This window comes from Cupressus sempervirens, unplaced genomic scaffold (assembly GCF_028749045.1).
Source record: "Cupressus sempervirens isolate cs-2001-9-10 unplaced genomic scaffold, ASM2874904v1 CseChr00s100002_03, whole genome shotgun sequence".
In the NCBI taxonomy this organism is placed as follows: Eukaryota; Viridiplantae; Streptophyta; class Pinopsida; order Cupressales; family Cupressaceae; genus Cupressus; species Cupressus sempervirens.
This window is the reverse complement of record NW_028322207.1, coordinates 6,552,266-6,571,398: the sequence shown is the minus strand read 5'-3', so window position 1 is coordinate 6,571,398 and position 19,133 is coordinate 6,552,266. Positions and strand designations below refer to the sequence as shown.

Sequence of the window (19,133 nt, the reverse complement as noted above, 5' to 3'; positions counted from 1 at the left end):
TTGTATTAACTTCCGAGACTGGAATAGGAGTGAAAACCGTGGAGAATGAATCCACATCGTCATTTACCTCATCTAGAAAAGTGTTTCATGTATAGAAGGTGCACGAGTTTGCGCAGGCTTTGGGGGAGATATGATCATGACTTCTCCTTCTTCATTTGTATCTTCTTTATCCGATTCTATCTCCAATTCCTCTTTTGATTCTTCCTCCGACTCTTGAACTGGTTCCGAGATCTGAGAAGACTTAGAACCTTTTCCACCCTTCAATTTGAATTTGAGGGAACCCTTAGCATTAGAAGATGAGGCACCATCTTTCCCTACGATCTCTAGCTGTGACTTCCTACCAGGAGGGCCAAAACTTCCACAATCCAATCCCATCTTAGGATTAACTCTTTTAAAGCCTTTATTTTCAGCCATTTGTTAGTGTTTACCAAGGTGGATTGAAATCTATCCATGATAGATGTACCTTCCTTCTATTGCCACTGAATAGGAAAAGGGTACTTATCAAAGCCGGCTTGATGAAACTTCGGATAAAAAATGTTGCTGTCATCTTCAACTTGGAAATCTGAAGGGATCTCCAACATGTTGAGATCGATTATCTGCTGCAGGGTTAATCTGCAGTAGTCCATCTTCATGATATCAATCTTTGTTCTCTTATTAATCCAAATATCCTCAATGCGATGAACATGCGTGAATTTTTTTTTCATTTGAGAATTCATCTCTCGGTAATCAAAGTCAAATCTAGTCTTGAACTTCTTCAAGGTGATCAATTGCAACTCTACTTCCATATTCTTTTCTTTGGCCACAAAATTGATTGAATAGTTGCCAATAGCCAAGGGTTTTAGCCGAGGTAATACCGAAACTAGGCCTATGCATAGCATGCTGATCACTTTGCACATCCAGGAGCTGTCTAGCTAGCTCCATCAAGGTGATTCGATCTGTAGCATACCTAGGTAAGGTATATGGCTCGCCTTTGAAATACCCAATTCTTAAGTATGTAAAAGTTGGAAATTGAATGAAAATACAGCCGTATTAATTCACCTTTTTTCATGCTGCATCAGACACTCTTTTGGCAGATAACTACCTATCGAACAAGCACTGGAAAAATGCCCAAAGAAGGCATCTTGAACTCTTCTGTAATGAAATTTACTATTTGCCAAAGTGATTTGGTCATAGTAAACCCAAACAGGAACCTGAAGATGATCTCCCTTGGTTGAAAGACCAGAGAAAGATCCCATGGCAGCAGCAATGTAAACAAGGTAAGAGTTCATGTAGAAGGGCGCTGAAGTTGCCACATTGCATATCTGTTGGCAAAGTGCAGTGCTAATCAGCTCTCCCCAAAAGATGTGTTCTTTGTTTTCCATGATTTGAAAGATGAACTTGTACATCCATGGCTCAAAATCAGTAGAATCTTTGAGACCACAAACTCTACTAAGAAGGATGATGAGATCCTTGTACTCTTGTTTAAGGTTAGATTGAACGGTCTTTGGCCATCTTGAGAAGTTGTTCCTTTTATTGTCTAACTAGTATTGATTGACATATTTTTGATAATTACCTTTCTGCTCATTCCAGCATGCCAAAGATGATTCCTTGGTTAAATCTGTACATTCGGCTTTTTGTGATACTTCGAAGATCTTCTCAATGACCTTTGGATCAAGGCTAATGACAACCTTGTCGTTAGTGTCCTTGATAGTCCTTGATTTTGGAGTAAAACGCCACTTACATCCAAGAACTAAATCAGGTTCCATGGCTGCCATAGGAAATGCAGACACCAAGTGAATGTTACTTCTTTTATGTGCTTCATCTCGACACCAACAAGATTTTCAACTCTTCATAGAAAATCAGCTATGTCTACATGACCAATCATTGTGTCCGTTACATTATCAAGAACGGATGCAATTGGTGATGGAGTTGAATGAGCCAACTCTTTATTGTATTGGTATTTCGTCTTTCCTTTGAATTTTGATGATGAGGGCATCTCTTGCATTTGCGCTACAACACAAAAATCCCAAAACATAAACACATCGTCAGAAGGAATTGCCATACAAGTTGATTTGCGATCAGCAACAAAGATTCGGAAACGGAATGGAGACTTTTTAGATTTGATGAAATGATCTCAAAAAGAAATCATCGTGCATATGCAGTGAATGAAGATGAAATGAACAGAAAGCGGAAAGAAGTGTTATGAAGGTGGAAAATGGAAGATGGAATGGAATGAAATGAAAATGTATGAAGATGGAACGCATGGGAATGCGCATGAATGAAGATTGCTGATTTTCGAGCATGGCTTAGGATCTTCAAGATGTTATTGCATGAAAAATGAGTACATGTAAGTGCAGCATGTAACAGGAGATGAAAGGTAGATGAGATGCGAATGTGGATGGAGGATGCACTTTACATGCAAGTGTGAATGGAGAATGAGGTGCAAAGCATAGAAGGATGCAAAAACATGTATTTTCTCATGAAAGTGCAAATGCATATGGAGAGATGGAAATGGAAAATGGAAGAGGGATAATGAGCTTTATAGTCATCTTTGGTGAAAAGGTGAAGTCAAATTACATGAAAGATGAAAATGACATCTTTTTGACTTTTCAAAAAGTGACTTCTAATCAAAATTGAACCTTTTGGATGCAATTACACGTAAGGCTTTTTGTGTAATTGTGTTGTGTGAGTGGATATGGAAAGTGAGATGAGTGAAAATGGAAGCGGAAAATGGGATTACATGCATGTGCGGATGGTGAATGAGATGGAAAACATGTAATTGCATTTGTCGGATGGGATGCGAAGTGTTGTGACATGGAAGATGGTAGTGAAACATGATGATGCTTTTGTATGAACTGAAACAAGTTTTTGGGATAGAACTTGTGACTTCTCCAAAGTGGAGAAAACTGGCAAGCAAGCACAAAGCACAAAAACTCAAAAGAAAAATGTACCTTTGGAAAGTGACTCAAACATGCCAAGATGCAATGTACTTCAACACATTTGAATTTGGAAATTGGGGAAAAACCAAAAATAAGAAAATGAACAATTTCTTCATTTTTAAAGGAAAAAATGTACTTTCCATGGCATTGATTTCAACAAGTGGCAATCATCAAACAATAATGTGCATAAAATCAGCAAGATAAGCTTAAATTAAATAGCAAGAAAGAATAAGTCCATTTACATGAAGATTAAGTGCCAAAAAAAAAGGAAAAAAAATGCTCCAATGTTGAATATGTCTTAAAAAATGTTTGAAACTTTCAAGCTATTGCAAGTTCGAATTGGAGAAGGCAGCAGTCAAGGAGTATTTGGAGGATGATGCCAAAACGTGCCCTAATAATGTGCCAAGATCTAACGTTTTCCATGCACAAACTCATGGGACGTTTTTAGTGAAAAACATGTTTCACCAAGTAGCATTATCAAATCGCTTTGGAGTTTAAAGGTCAAAATGTGTATCATAATGCAATGCGATCACCATAAAACACCAAATCAATTCATCCTTGTGCAAAAACATTGATAAAAAATGGATTCATTTGGAGTTATCTCCAAAGATGTGCCCTATGATAGAGCTTCTAAAAACAATTTTCAGCATGATAAATCCATTCTTGATGCAAGAAACCCATTGCCAAGCAAAAACGCCAATGAAGGAGATCTCATGCAAATCCACCAAGTAAATCTCTGACAATGAGCAAAATCGGGTTCTTGGAGAGCAAATCCATGCATTCTTTCAAAATCAGACCTTTTGGAGGGCACAACACATTTTAAAACATGCCTTTAGTTAAAATCGCACCTTTTGGGGTGACAAGCACATTTAAAAAACTTGCAACAAGGCAAATCAGACCTTTTGGAGTGCATGACATGTTTTAAAATATGCAAGTGATCAAAATTGCACCTTTTAAGTTATATTCTATCTATATGTGACTTTACTATTATGTATTATTAAATAATATATTACCTATATTAATTAATTAAAATAGACTTACAATCTTACAGTATATATAAAATAGTAAAATGCATATATTATGAAATACAATATTACTAAATAGTAATACAGTTTATAATTTATATTTTATTATACTATGTTTATTAATATTTAATACTGTCATACAATATTAAATTGGTAACTCTATTTTAATTTTTACCGTTTTAATACTTTTTATGGATATATGGGATATTTTCAAATGTTCGATAAAAGTGCCAATTTATTGCCAAATTTTTTGCCGGTTTCGAGATTTTCAAAATTTTTGGGTCTGTCGAGATATTGCTGATACTGAATTTTTAAACTATGGTTTATATAGTCACTTTAAGTGAAAAATCAAAAAGTAACTCAACTTAAAATTAAAACATAAAGTGCACTATAGTTACTTTAAGTGAAAATTTAAATGATAAAGTAACTTAAAACATAACATAAAGTGAATTTAAGTTATATTTTTCAAAAAGTGAAAGTCAAATTGAAAATATAACATGATATTTTTAATTTGAGTTGTTGCATCAAAAAGGTCAACTTTTGAGGCACTAAAACGACCATATCTCTTGATTGACAACTCTATTTATGCTCTAGGTTAGACCAAATCGAAGGGGAAACCGAAAGCCATGACATGAGCAAAACCAAAGGACTAAAAACCAACAAACACAAACTCAAAACTAAAGAAAAAGACGTTGAAGGCCTAAAAAATCAAGCAAGGATCGACAAAAAGCAAAATGAAAAAGACTTGACGAAAGCCTTCAATAAAATGATTTGATATACGAATTGAAGTTGATTGATCGATCAACATTAAACAATTGAATACCAAATTCAAGCTTAGAGATACACAAAACTAGCTTGAAAAAGTTTTGTGTTGTTACCAATTTTTTGTGGTGACAAAATGCAGGACAACAAGGACATTGAAAAATAAAGTGGGTCTCAGTCTCAACCTCTGCCAAAGTACATAGTCGACAAATCTGATCATCCCTATCCATATGGTTATTAGTCTAAACCCGAAGCCGGTGATAGCCAACTCTGAAGAGCCCAAAGAGAACTGTAAGGCGTGACTCCAGCGTCGATAAAGATAAGCAGGACGAACACTAATACCATTTTGAATCTCAAGAAAATGCTCAGCGTAGAAGGCCATCCTAAGGCGCAATCCCCTCGGGGGATTACACCAGGTAGTGATAATGTACTGTCTATAGATATATTGTTTGACATGCTTGTTCAACTCCTGACGTGAGGGGAGGAGGTGAGTAGGAGCATCCAATGAAAACTAGTATGGAGGAAGACGATCAATCTCAATCCTGATCGAGCCCAACAAAGAGGTGGCCTGGGCTTACCAACAACGAGATCTAGTACAAGTGTTGGATCTCATAATCTCGAGAGAAGAATAGTAAGTTAGATGAGAGTATTTGTGCTGGTCAAACTCTGGCTCCATAAAACCTTGAAGCCGATGAAGAAACCATATCAAGTTAAAAATGATTGCAAGTTTGAAAGGATGAGCTCCAAACTCGGCCAAGACAATGTTGTGGGGGGTGAGTCTGTGACATCTAATGATATGTCGTAAAAGCAATGTCTGAACACGCTCAATAGAGGCCCAATTAGAAGCAAGAAGAGGTCCCCAAACAACCGAGCCATAGAGAACGGTCGATCGAACCAAGGAGTCCAAGAGGGACAACTTGGACGAAATATCTTGAAAATAATGTCTGAAGCACTGTCCCTCTAACATGGCCAAGGAACCCATGCCCTTACTAAATCTAGACTAAATAGTCAGTCTCAAGCTGAAGCGGGGCCCCAAAAACTTCACACCGAGATACATGTAGGAGGAAGTCATCTCAACCTCCTAACCCTAAAAGAAGAAGTGAAGATGAGAGGTCTTTAAATAGTTAAAGATCATAACCCGAGTCTTAGACAGATTGACGACGAGCTGCCGCTGATCACAAAAAGAAGCCAGACCATCAAGTAGTCTCTGTAAACTATCGGGAGAAGAGGCAAGAAATCTTCAATCAACTGAATTTGTAATTACTTGAGGACAAGCAATCTTTGGAAAGACAGACTATCACGACCCCAACCATGAGAAAGGAGCCGCACAAACTTGGAAAATCATGTTAACCAAGGCTTATTGATTTTTTATATGCAATGGGTGGAGACAATCTACATCAGCATTGAGGCAGTAATTCCAACCAATCATTAATTGGTTTTCCCCAATTATATGGCAACTAACACAAACACCTTTGGTAATAAAAGATTATTTCCTTTGTGTGATCTGCTGATGCAACGAACATCAATTAGTGAGGTATGATTTTTAAGGAATGATTACATCATTACAATGAACCTACTGAAAGTGAAGGAGCAAAGGTCATCTCGCTTATACTTGGAAGATATAAAGGACCACTGAGCACTGGAAGGAAGGGCATGGAAGAAGAGAAATAAGGCAATCGATCTAGGAAGAGACTTTCAGTTTCACAATAAATAAAACTAGTCAGAAGACTTGTAAAGTTATATACTATTCAAGTATTTAATATGATGCATAATGCATGGAACTCTGATCTTGCTGATTTGTTATCTTGTCTTTGAGTTTATAGGATGTAGCAATGATAAGCAGTTAAATATTGTTGCTGATATATATTTATACGTTGCTATTCTTTCTATTTGTGTGTGTATATATATATAAGAATCTTCAATACTTCAATCAATGAACTGTCTCATTATGAAGGAGAGAATGGAATATATAATATGGGAAGTAGCACATAAGTTCCATTCAAGTATGCCAAGCCTGGGTCCGCCAAGAGACCGAATGGAGGGTGTCATTCTGTACTTTTGGGCTTTGATTGAAGGATAAGCTCAAGGTGCCTTACGATTTTCCAAGGGACTCTATAATGAGGATAGGTTATTAGGGAAAGTATTATTGAATCCCACATGCACATTATATAATTTACAATGATGATCAAGACTCTCTTTATAATATTGATGGTTATATGTTTCTTCATTTTTCATAATGATAAATAACCTGGTTTCAGGGCTTTAAGGACTTAAAGTGGCAAGTTACACTCAATATAATTCATACCTCATATGATGCTCTAGGGAAAATATGGGAAATTTCCAATGGGTGACACTAAAGGGTTGCACAGCAGTCGCAGCCCTTCCAATTTGTTGAGAACAGTCAATAAAATGTATGCAAACAGCAAAAGATGCTGATGCTGCTCATCAAAAGTGCTGTTGTAACCTCCAATATTTGTATGCCCAAATATGGCCTGATAGTCAGGCCAGATATGACGTCCCAAGCAATTGTGCTACCAAGGAAAGTGACTGGAAATGTTTTTGTCCTCAAAAGTGATGGCGCTGTCACTAGAATTGTGAACTGTGCAATATACAATGATGAGTTCACCTCTGCAATGCTGGATACTCAAGTTTATGGCTGCATATGCTAGTTGCTGCACTAATGATAAATAATTATTCCCAAAAACGGCTGATTGTAGGGACTAGCTGGAACATGGAAACTTGAAACTTGGCCAAAAATTCCAATTTCATTATAGAAACACTTTAGCAGCAACAAAATTTGCCCAAAACTCTCAGACGGTTACGGGTTTCAGTCTTTATTTTGAGTTAGTGTTGAGGAATATAATGGAAGCATAATCAGTTTTTTGCTATTGAAATCTGCAAATTGATTGACAGGTGTGCACCTGAAACAATTGAATCATATTACAAGTTGCAAAAACTCACCATTACACACATCAGTATGCACCTATATACGAGGGAGTCATAATCAGGAGGGACGTATTTTCAAATCAGAAGTTTGATTGCACATACCGTGTGCTAGTACACGCTAAGTTTTCAAAACCAGAAACTCTGTGAGTGCACCATGAAGCGCCCATCATAAAAGGGGAATAAATTTTTTTGAAGTAAAAACCTACAAGCTAGTTCAATGGCCCACAGTGGTATAAAGAGAGAATATATGTTTGAAGTTGTAAAATCTGCACCATAGTTCATTGGTGCATGGTGCCTAATAAAGAAGCGGGTTTTTTTTCTTGGTTCAAAGTTGCAGGCAGGTATTTATGTGTGGAGCTAAACTCACAAATGAAGGTAGAAGCATATGCCCAGGAGCATAAAATTGTGTTTTTGAGAAGGTAGAATCACACCCTTGTTGATTGTCATGCACCTTTGCATGGATCCAATTGAAGTGTGTGAAAAGTTCTGACTTGTGTTTAAAGATGCATTTATCCACGTGGAGATGTGATTTATCAAAGGAAGAGCTCAGCTATATAAAGAATGCTCTATTTGGTGAAGTAAATAACTGTTAAACAAGAAAAAATAGAAGACAGAAAAGAAATTATATACAGGAGTATAGAAGGGCTAGCTTGTTCATACCATTCTCTTGTCATTGCTTAATACTTCTAAACGTTGGAGATTCATAGTGAGAGCTTGGACGTCAGTCTTGTAGCAGTTTCTATTGGCTGTGCTATCCACAGCAGCACTCTATATCAGAACTGCAGACCCACAGTAGTACATTCTGTCATTTTGGTTGCTTTTGAAGATCAAATTTACTTATTCACTGACCTACAGCAGGGGTGGTATCATATCAGCACTCCACATCAGTGATTTCTTTGGGATTTTAAGAGGTGTTTCTCATTTAAATAGAAGAATAAAGCTTCTTTTCAAAACATAGTAAGCATGTCAGCATACAGAGACAGATGTCCTCCTTTTTTAAGCATATTTGATGAAGGGTCTGCAGATTTTGATTGATAAAGAGGGTTTTCTTCATTTTCTTTGGGCTTTCAATCCTAAAAATTCAGATTACCATATATACTGAGGGCCTAAAGGTTTCAAGAGATTTTTCAGATCTTATATTGTTGTTTTATCATAATATTAGGAAGCTTACAAATGAGTATCAGTGTATGGTAAAGATCATATTGGAGTTTCCAGTATTCTAACAGTCCTCATGGGGTTTCATTTATCAAAAATCAAACAATAAGAAGTTGTTCTTCATCCCAAGCATTTCAAGGTCAATAGCTGGATTTTCATCAATGGAGATTGCTTGAAGAAGTCCGGTGTTACAAAGTTTGCAGTGATAATGAAGGATAATTTTAGAGATTTGTGGATCATTTAAGTTGGTGTATTTTCAGCTATAGTTTGGAGTGAAGGTCAATCAAGTTAGGGTGAAGGCAGATTCGTATACATATTTAGAGGATTCACCTTAGTCAGAACAAGAAACTTTGATAGAATTGTCATCTTGAGCCAACTATTAAAAAATAAGTAGTCTATATCTAGCTATGTATAGATTGTGGTGGTTTTGGTCGTCATTATTTTTGAGAAAATGGACATTTATAGTTGGTCTATTGTTAGTTTGTCCTTATCCATAATTTACTAAGTTACCGGTTCGGATTCTGGTTCGTATTCGGGTTCGACATTCAGGTTCGAAATTTGATCATATTTTTTAGGGGCTGGATTCGGATTCGTTTTGGGTTCTATATATATATATATATATATATGTTTTAGCAAATACGTTCATACAGCACTATGCTAATTTTGAAGTAATTTAGCAAAATACACCACCTATATATAATAATGATTTAGTTTGAAACACTCATCTTAAGGCTCAACCTGTAGCAGCTGATAGTACCATGAATGACTTGAGATTGCTTCTCTGTTTGATTTATCAACTAATGATCAATATTATAAACAAAACTTATTCAAAACAGCTACTTGCAAAAATCATGAACATATTCAAGAAAACATATAAAAACTCAACAAGGATATTACCCTTTCAAGACAATATAAATGCAAATTGAAAATCTGGAACTCATTGGTCCAATGACAGCTGATCTCACTCATTGATGCTAAATATGGAATTAAGAATTCACATTGGACAACACCAAAGGAAACTGAAACTTATCATAAAGAAACATCTGATAAATGAATCATGCCTCAGTGCATATTTTCCATATGTGATTTTCAGTATTTGTGATGCTACGTAGTTGCCAGCCTGTGGCACACTCACTGTGAGGACTTCGACAAGGAGACAGATGGCCTAGAATTCATTACCATACATATGACCTATAGCAGCATTCATGAACGATGCTGGAGAAAGAAGGAAGAGTAGAGGAACGATGTTGGAGAGGAGTAACGATGATGTCTGATTTAGGAATGATGTCGTGCAAGCAAAGAAAATGCAAAACAAAAATTGAGTCGAGAAAATGTGAAGCAGAAGCCGGAAATGTTAAAAACTTGACGTGCAAACAAAAAAGATCTATACCTAGTTATTTCCTACGTGACCACTCTATTTGACCACTCTACACCCTGGTCGAATTTAGGACTATTTTAAACAAATTTGCTTTTATGTAGCCGAACCCAGGTAGACTTTTGGTGACGTTGACCAACTGTAAGAAGAATTTGGGTGGAATTGATTAATTTTATTGTCTTTTTTGACTATTTAGGACTCTTTTAAAAACTTGGCGTGCAAACAAAAAATGCTGATCTGCTCCTACGAGTTGGAATTTGGGTGGCCACAAGGTGGGTTTACCCATTGCCTTCCAAGTATCTTCCGATAGAACATTTACTTCGGAGCCTCCATCAATTATCATGTTTGAGAGTTTGTACCCCATGATCTCCATCTCTACCACTGCTGGCGCTCTCCCTAACCCTATTGTAAATAAGGTGTTTTCTTCCTTTTCCACTGAAGGCTCATTTTCTACATGTTCTACTGTTTCTGGTTCCCCTTGGGGATCCTGTTGAGTTGGCAGTGTTCCTTGTGTCAATGCGACTTGTAACTGTGGTAGTGTATCCAGTAATTCCCTAATGGAGACCGGAATGGTAGTTTCTAATACTTTCCTTATGATGTTAGGTACCCCTTTGCCCCTATGGGTCTTAGCTAGCTTAGTTGTTGTTTCCCCTCTCATCTCATTTTTGATGTCCTGCTTTGCCTCCTCAAATCTTTCTTTTTCCACTGTCACCTCCATGTATATGGCTTTCTTGGCTTGCATCCTTGTTATTGCAAGTACCTCCTCTTCTGATCCTTCAATATCCAGCGCGTTCACACCTTTTTGCCTTGGGCAATTCGCATCATCATGGTTGCTAGGCCCACACCATTTGCAGATCATTCCTCCATTCTGTCCCCCTCTGTTTTGACATTCTTGAGCAAAATGGCCCCATTCGTTGCATCTTCGGCATTGGATCATGGGTCGTCCTCAAGAATCATATTGGATTGTCCGTCGGGGTGTGTTCGTGTTGTTATTGTTATTACTACTATTGGCACTGCCTCTTCTATTATTCCTGTACTCCCTTGGTGAAGCTTCTGTATTATTGTTCTTTGGGCGAGTTGTTGGTGGTGTAGACTATTCTCCAGTAAACAGTATCTAGGCGTTCCTAGTTTTCAGGTTATAAGGGTAGTCTTTGATTGCATGACCCCCTATTTGGCAAATCTCGCAAAAGATCTTTCTCGGGCATGCTCCTTTGGTATGACCTTTTTCGCAGTCTGTGCACCATAGGTCTTTTCCTTCCTCTCCTCCTTAGTTCCGGCTACTTCATTAGCCGTTTGAGGTCTTTTCTCAAAGCTTGGATCGTTTTGGACTCTTCCTCACTCTCCTCCAAACTCTTACTAGAGCTTCCATGTCGTCTCCTCTTGGAGGTTTTGTTTTCACTTTCGATGTCCATGGCACATGTACAAGCATCTCCAAAAGTGGATGGTGGAACTATCTTCATTTTTCTTTCTTAAGGACGGGTTGAGGCCTTCAATGAACCATCTTTTCTTTAGCCTGTCCGCAGGCTGATTGTCCAATTTGCTGATGAGCTCCTTTAGCTGCCTGGTATAAGCCTTCACAGATTCCTTCTTATCTTGTCTAGTGTTATAGATTTCTGTGACAATTTCATTGTCATCTCTTAACAATTTGAATTCCTCCTCAAATGCTCTATGCAGGTTATCCCAAGTGTTCTTCTTACCAGCCTCCAAGTCTGCATACCAATCTATGGTGATCCCTCTTAATGTGGCAGGAAATGCCTTTAACCATTCATCATTGTTATTCTCTCAGTTCGCTTGCCATATAGTTATACAGGTTTTGCAATGGCGAGCGGGATCCTTTGATCCATCCCCTGTAAATTTGGGCAATTTTTGTTTATCAACTACCATTTTCTTTGCTTCTTGTCACCTTCCCAACGGAACCCCTCCTCCCGAGGGAACACCACCACCCAGTGGAACCCTACTTCTAGATGAGTCACTAATTCCTAATGGAACTCTCCCTCCAGATGGAACACCCCTGCCAGATGGAACACCTTCGCTAGATGGAATTCCCCCTCCAGATGGAACACCCCTGCCAAATGGAACACACCTACCAGATGGAACACCCTCGCTAGATGGAACTCCCCCTCCAGATGGAACACCCCTGCCAAATGGAACACCCTTGCCAAATGGAACACCCCCTCCCGATGGAACTCCACTTCTTGATGGAAATTTACCTCTAGATGGAACACTACTTCCTGATGGACTAGACTCCTGACCCCTTATCTCCTCCTGAGCGAGTTCTTGCCGTTTAGGGGTTTCTAGTTTCCGGCACTCGGACTGCCTTTCCGGTGTGTCTAAAATAACCAAATTGGCTAGTTGCTTAATAGTATGTTCAATCCACTCTTCCTGACTTTGATGGGAATCTTCTTGTGTTCTCCAGCTACGACACCTCTCTTCTTGCTGCTGGAGACGTAAGGTTCTTAGGGCGACTTCCTCCTCAGTTTCGTCCTCTGGTACTGTCCTCCGGTATATATTTGGAATTAAGGGCATGAAGTAATTCAGTGCCTATCTCCCTCTCTTGGTTTATTAGATTCCTCTTCTTTGGGATTCCGCGCTCTCTCGGCAAACTGTTGAAGAACTTGTTGCCTTCTTCTTTCCCTCTCGATCTATGCTCTTTCTTCCTTAATATGTACAAGGTTCCTTGCCAATAGCCGAGGAATCTGTCCTAGGAGATCATGCACCGCTGGCAGCACAGAGAGTTTGTCGCGTATCGTGCTTTCAGGAACCGTCCTCTCACGGGCTTCCCTTTGCATGCACTGTTCGACTGCAACTTCCCACGCTGTCACCAAGTCGTGTGTCAATTGATCCTCCCTAGTTATTTCCTCCTCTCCGTCACTATTAGTAATTTGGATATAAGGTATAAATGGTCTTCCCATTAGTCCATCCTGTCAAGCGCAATACCTCCAGATCCGAACTTAGGTAACGACGCCAAAAATGTAGAGTGGTAATATTACTCAAGTTCACAGATACAAAATAACACAATTGATATACACATGCATAGAACATAGAATGTATTGGTAATACCACAATCCGGTAGGCAAGGAAATGATTTCTTTGTTAATACCAGAAAACCCACATTGTACATTGACAATCAGCCAAGTACTTATAGATGGGTCGGTTGGTTGGAAACCAATCGACACATTCCCTCACCTCCTAACTACCCAACCCAACTAGCTTAACAAGTACTAAACATAACAAGTATTTTATTCTAACTACACAAGGCCCCTTTTGCCGAATGTGCAGCGACTTGACTAGTGAAACAGTGAATTAGACATGACTTCAAAATGAATTCGAATTTACAGTGAATCGACTTCCAAATTTGCCTATAGGTGAGCGAATATGGTAACTTAGATAATTTATATGAAAACTGCTTGAATTATGCTTGTGTCTTTGTGGACAAAATTTAGTAATAAGGTGGCTTTTCATGCAAGCGAACTACCATTAAATAGAGGTTGAGTTGGCTTTTTATTCACTTTTCATGTATTATTTGGTAAACTATTATAAATAAGTGATCCAGGCATTTTCTGTTATTGTACTTTAATGAGCATTTACTGAAAGCTTTGTAATTTGCTGTTAAGTTGTTTGTTGAAGCTTGAATGCACCTACGTGATATTTAGTGACATCATCATGTGTATGTGTGCTAAGGTAAATTAAATTGCATTGCAAATCATCTCAAAGTTGTAGATTGTGGCTTTGTGCATAATTCCCCAATTAAATTTATTGACGTGTACATGTCCTTGTGTTTAAATCTATTTGATCTATGTGTTTACTCTCGTCTTTTTAGTCTGTATGTTTAGCTAGAAAAGATGAACACCTTTAATGTTCTTTATATTTTATTAAAAAGAAATTAAACCTCTTGCCTTGTGCAGAAGTGCCAAATCGTCTTGTGTACTAGCTTGAGAAACATAATGATAGGTTTTATTGAAGTTAAAAGTTTGTTTATATTGCATGCTCAAAGACAGCTTTTGTTTTGTTCAATAAGCATGAATCACCTGAGAAAGCTCACATACAAATTGTAAATAACAAGCATATATGGTTCAGATTAGGGTTGTATGTTTCATTGTTTTATTTTTCTCAGAGGGCGCTTCTCCTTCTAATTCAAAGATTGGTTCTACTACACATCTGTTCTATTTTACTAAAATGTGATAACTAAAATCTCAACACTCCTTAAAGCTGTCATTTCCTCCTTATTTTCCTACGATGATGCCCTCTTGATGTGTGCTCTTCATTCTACTATGTGCTTTCTTTGTTGATGCACATTCCTTGCTTGCTGCTATGTATTCCTTCTTGTCATATACCCTGCCACACTCTCCAATCTTGCTGCTATGCACCCTTTCACCTAATTTTATTAGGATAATTATAATATAGGTGATTAGACAATGCTGCGGCCTATGTAGTCACCATCTTCCCTCAGTCATAGAGTTACCACTTTGCTTCTTCCATCATTCACATGATTATATCCTTATGTTTTTTCCTTTCACTCAATCAACTGGCAAATTGGAGCAGAGTATATCCTTTGGCCAACAAGACACATTCAGGACTCATGGGTACATGAGAAACTCATAACCTTTATAGTGTTTCTCTTTACTTTACATGGCTTTAATGCCACATGAAGGAATAGGGAAGGCCCATCTATCTGTGGCCAGTGACAAAATTTATTGAACAAAAGAAGAAACTATGCTGGGTGTTCATTGGAAGTTTACCTGTTTAAAAAATATTACATTGCACAAGGGTGATGACCTGTAGAAAGCCAAATATCACAACCTTCCATCTGAACTGACGGACGAAGTGAATTTCAGATGTTTAAACTTTAGATATCTTCTTGACGTGCAACCAAATTAACACTTGAAGTTTTGATAATAGAGGGTATGCAGGATATCTGATTCAGAACAAAATTAGTATTAATTTTAGACATCCGTAATGTTTCATAAATTGTTAACGAGGCAAACATCCCATTTGAGGCACCTTCAAATTCAGGAAATTAAGAGACAAGAACAAAACTTTGGAATGGAAGAGAAATGTGAAAGGTCATGATAGTTGACCTATGGACACTCACTTCAATTTTTTCTAAAATTTTCTTTCCAATAGGACCTTGGGAGACCTTCAATTTTTTAAGAATCCATCTTTTATGTTTTTTAATGAATACTCATTTTGCTAGGTTAAAGGTTTCTCAAGGTTTTTAAAAATGAATGGACTGATTTGTCACTTATTTTATGTTGTCGAGATTTGGTGCATGGTTGGCAGCCTTAGATATTCAATTAATTAACGTGTTTGTTCAGGTTACTCTATTTTGTTTTCTATGCTCACGGTCTAAGCTACATTGCTTTTGGTTAGGTCTTCACTAACATCCATTTCATAACTGCTCTGATATACAACTTAAATTAGCAGCATTTCATATTAGATGTTGTTTAAAATTATTAATTGAGATATGGGTACAGGAAAATGCTCAATATACTTAATCATTTTGAAGTTTTCTGTTTAGGAAAGCATATCCTTTCTAACTACTTTATTTTTCTCAAGTTGGATAAATTTTGCTCTATCTATTGTTTAAATAAAAACTGAAGTGCACACTCATTTTAGATTACTTGTTGGAAGACTTCATTTGTACTCCAATATGTTAATGGATTGTTTGAAAAGCATTGAACTGATAATTGAAGAATGCAGATAAAAAATATCTCTCCCCGTTATCTACCATTTCACTGAATCCCTGTTTGAGGCATGAATCCTCTAGTTTTTGATTAAGTAAAACAGGTTTTAATGGGTACCTGAAACCCAACAGGTTTCAACAGGTGTCTGAATCCCTGTTTGAGGCATGAATCCTCTAGTTTTATCTAACAAACATTATCAGAAAATTAGAATATATGTAACTGTCTTTTTCTCTCTAACATGAAAAGGGTATTGTGGATTTTTCTTGTGTAGGAATGCGAATTGGTGCAAAAGCAGTGGGTTCTTTCCCATCTCTTGTTGAGGGAAAGGCTGTTGGTTTCTATCGTGATTATCCACTGGTATGGTTGGTTTGGTAATATGGAAGCATTTGAAGAACCATTAAATGTCTCTGGTTTGAGATTGACGTGGATTAAGAGTGTAATAAAGCATTTCAATCTCTATAAATGTGATTTCACTTGTAATGCAAAGCTAAACTACTGACTAATCTTGTAGAAAGATAAAATAATTATCATTTTTATAATTTGAGTTTGTTGCTCAGTCTCGATAGCACACACATTTGTCATTTCAAAGGAAGGATACTGAAGTTAACAAATCTATTTGCAGGGTAGATGGCAACTTATCAAGCTTAGGTTTTTATTTATTACTAATATTATTTTGGCCAATTTTACAGTGTTGCAACATTCCAAAATTTGTATAATCATGCCATGACTAACAAGCTTATAGGTCTCTTCATGTTTTCGAAAAACAGTGCAATCTTTTTTGTTTATTTGATTGCTTACATCTATCCTGTCTGTCCTGTTTCTTTTTCAGCAAGCTGCTGATCCTCTTAAAGTATTCATAGAAGCTGTCAACAAAGCAGGCAGATTCATACTTTTTGAGGATGATCGTGAACAGGTAAATTTGGATATTGCATTTTCTTCGAAAATTCTAGTCAAAAAAATTTCTCTTCACAATTAATCCAATCTGAAGCCTTTTGTTTTATGTTCTGTACCACTAGAATTATCATTGCTTAGCATGTGTTGTTAATTTAATGATCAGGTTATGGTGGAACTTCCTAAAGCCATTCAAAAGACAAGCTTGCTTTTGGCTATTCTTGCAGTTGAGTAACCTCCACATTGAAAATTTTCTCATGCTTGAAGTAGGTGTGGCAACTTTATGGCATGTCTATATGCCCACACCTACCTTAGCAATATTTGAGAAATTTGCACGGCCCCTTTCACATGTTATACAATATACAATATGTTGCTTGAAGTAGGTTGGCAACTTTATGGCATGTCTATATGTGCACACCTACCTTAGCAATATTTGAGAAATTTGCACGGGCCCTTTCATGTGTTATACAATATACAATATGTTTGTTCATAATATTTGGAAAGACACTGAGAATTTCAAGTTTTTTCTGTTTAAAGAGCTCAATTGATGTACAGCCTTGAAATTCTTAAATTTTCAACGGACAATCTCTCTCTTTACTTCTAGATGTAGTCAGATGATTTAAACTTGATAATCTCTATCCTTGAGATCTAAATATTTAATGTTTGGTGGAATTCTAAGGGCATATTTATAGAAATTGTAATTGATTTTGACAAATAGTTTAGTCACTCCCCTTGGTAGGAGTTTTCTTCATACAAGTGTAATGGAGGTGTTCAACAATACTATTGTTAATCTTTGAACCAACTATAACTATGTTTCAAGAATGAATGGATGCTCAAGAATTATTATGTTTTGATGCAAGAGCATCCTGAGTGTAAGGGCAATCTTGCATCATCCAAAAATATTTTATTTTTAGCCTTTTCTATTTTAATAAGAACTAGTAGACAGGGTGGTTACTATTTATGAGAACTTGCTATTTTTAGTAAGTTTGTCATACGAGCTCGGAATGTTCTCATTTTTTACAGGAAGGTTCATCTTAGAGATATAAGCCTACCATAAGAATCTCATTGCTCTAGCTAAGTATCAGAGAAGTTATTGCAGATTTTTGGTGGAAAAATTTGCAGAAAAATCTTCAGGCTCATTGTTAGAGGCCTTAGAGTGCCCATATGAGGTTCGAAAACTCAATGAAAAGGTGCTAGCATAGTTTTTGAGCATGTAGGTCATGAGCTGGCATTTCCAAAAAGTGGTTATAATAGCCAATCAGAGCAACGGTTCATGAGTTATGGCCTTCAGAAGTTGGGCTACCGAAATTTCTAAAATAATTTATCAAAAATGTATTTGGCCGACTCTATGTGTCTTGTTTGGGTCTGTCGGCCCTAGGTATTAAGTTTGAGCATCTAGAACCTTCCTGGGCAACATAAAATTGCCTATTTAAGGAAGACTCGAACATTGTCTAGGACAGCTCTGGGTGATAGTTTGCAGCACTGTCTTGCAGATTATTATAATGTAGGCACCCATTTGGGTTAGCATATTGTAATTGAGAATTCTATAATTCCGCATTTGCAACAGTAATAAGTTCATATTTTGTTTTCGCATTTGTTGTTATTTCTTTGTTTCTGTTATGAGTTTATGGTATTAAGGGGAGTCCCTTGCATCAAGTGGTATCAGAGCTAGAGTTCTTGAGCGTGTGGATAGATCGCCGACTACGAGGCAGTTCGCACTAGGACCGTGGTTTGGGCTGAGCGTGTAGACAGATCGCTGATTGTGAGGCAGTTTGCACTAGGGTTCCAATAGAAGTGTGAAAATGCCTCCACGAAGAGAGCATGACAGAAGAGTTGCAAGTGTTACACTTGAGGGTTTTCAAGCCCTCCAAAGACAAATGCAAGCATTAAAAGAACAAATGCGTAGAGGAATGAATCTTCCCATAAGAGATGAAAGCGAGGATGAGGATGAAGTAGAAGAGAATGCCGAAGTAGAGGCAGTTCTAAACCTAGAGGAAGAGAGGTTTTTTAGGGCCATCTCCAAGATTGGAAAAAGATCTAAGTTTGAGGCTCCCACATTTTCAAGAAATCGTAACCCATAAGAGCTGATCGATTGGATCAATGAATTAGAGGAGTACTTTGAGTATGAAGATATTGAGGACCCAGATAGGGTCAAGTTTGTGAAGGCAAAATTGAAGGGACATGCAAAGATCTAGTGGCAAGAGGTTCAGTTGGAATGAAATAGAAAGGGAAAGGACAAAATCACCAGATGGGATCGCATGATAGCTAAAATGAAGTGACAATTCATTCTTATGGATTATGAGCTTGATTTGTTGAAGAAGATGCAATGAATGAAGCAAGCAGGAAAATCTGTTCAAGAATATACTGAGGAGTTCTA

The 19,133-nt window shown here is 37.3% G+C and overlaps 1 protein-coding gene across 3 annotated transcripts in view; it reads left to right on the top strand.

The window, feature by feature from the left end:
• Positions 1–17,357, top strand: part of LOC149527842 (uncharacterized) — a 197,846-nt gene extending 180,489 nt beyond the window's left edge. For all 3 annotated transcript variants that reach the window (XM_089812074.1, XM_089812075.1, XM_089812073.1), the window contains 3 exons: positions 16,137–16,222; positions 16,695–16,778; positions 16,923–17,357. In XM_089812074.1, coding sequence (XP_089668200.1) covers positions 16,137–16,222; positions 16,695–16,778; positions 16,923–16,991 — 239 coding nt within the window. In that variant the 3' untranslated portion in view covers positions 16,992–17,357. The remainder of the gene's footprint in view (positions 1–16,136; positions 16,223–16,694; positions 16,779–16,922) is intronic.
• Positions 17,358–19,133: the final 1,776 nt, after the last annotated feature.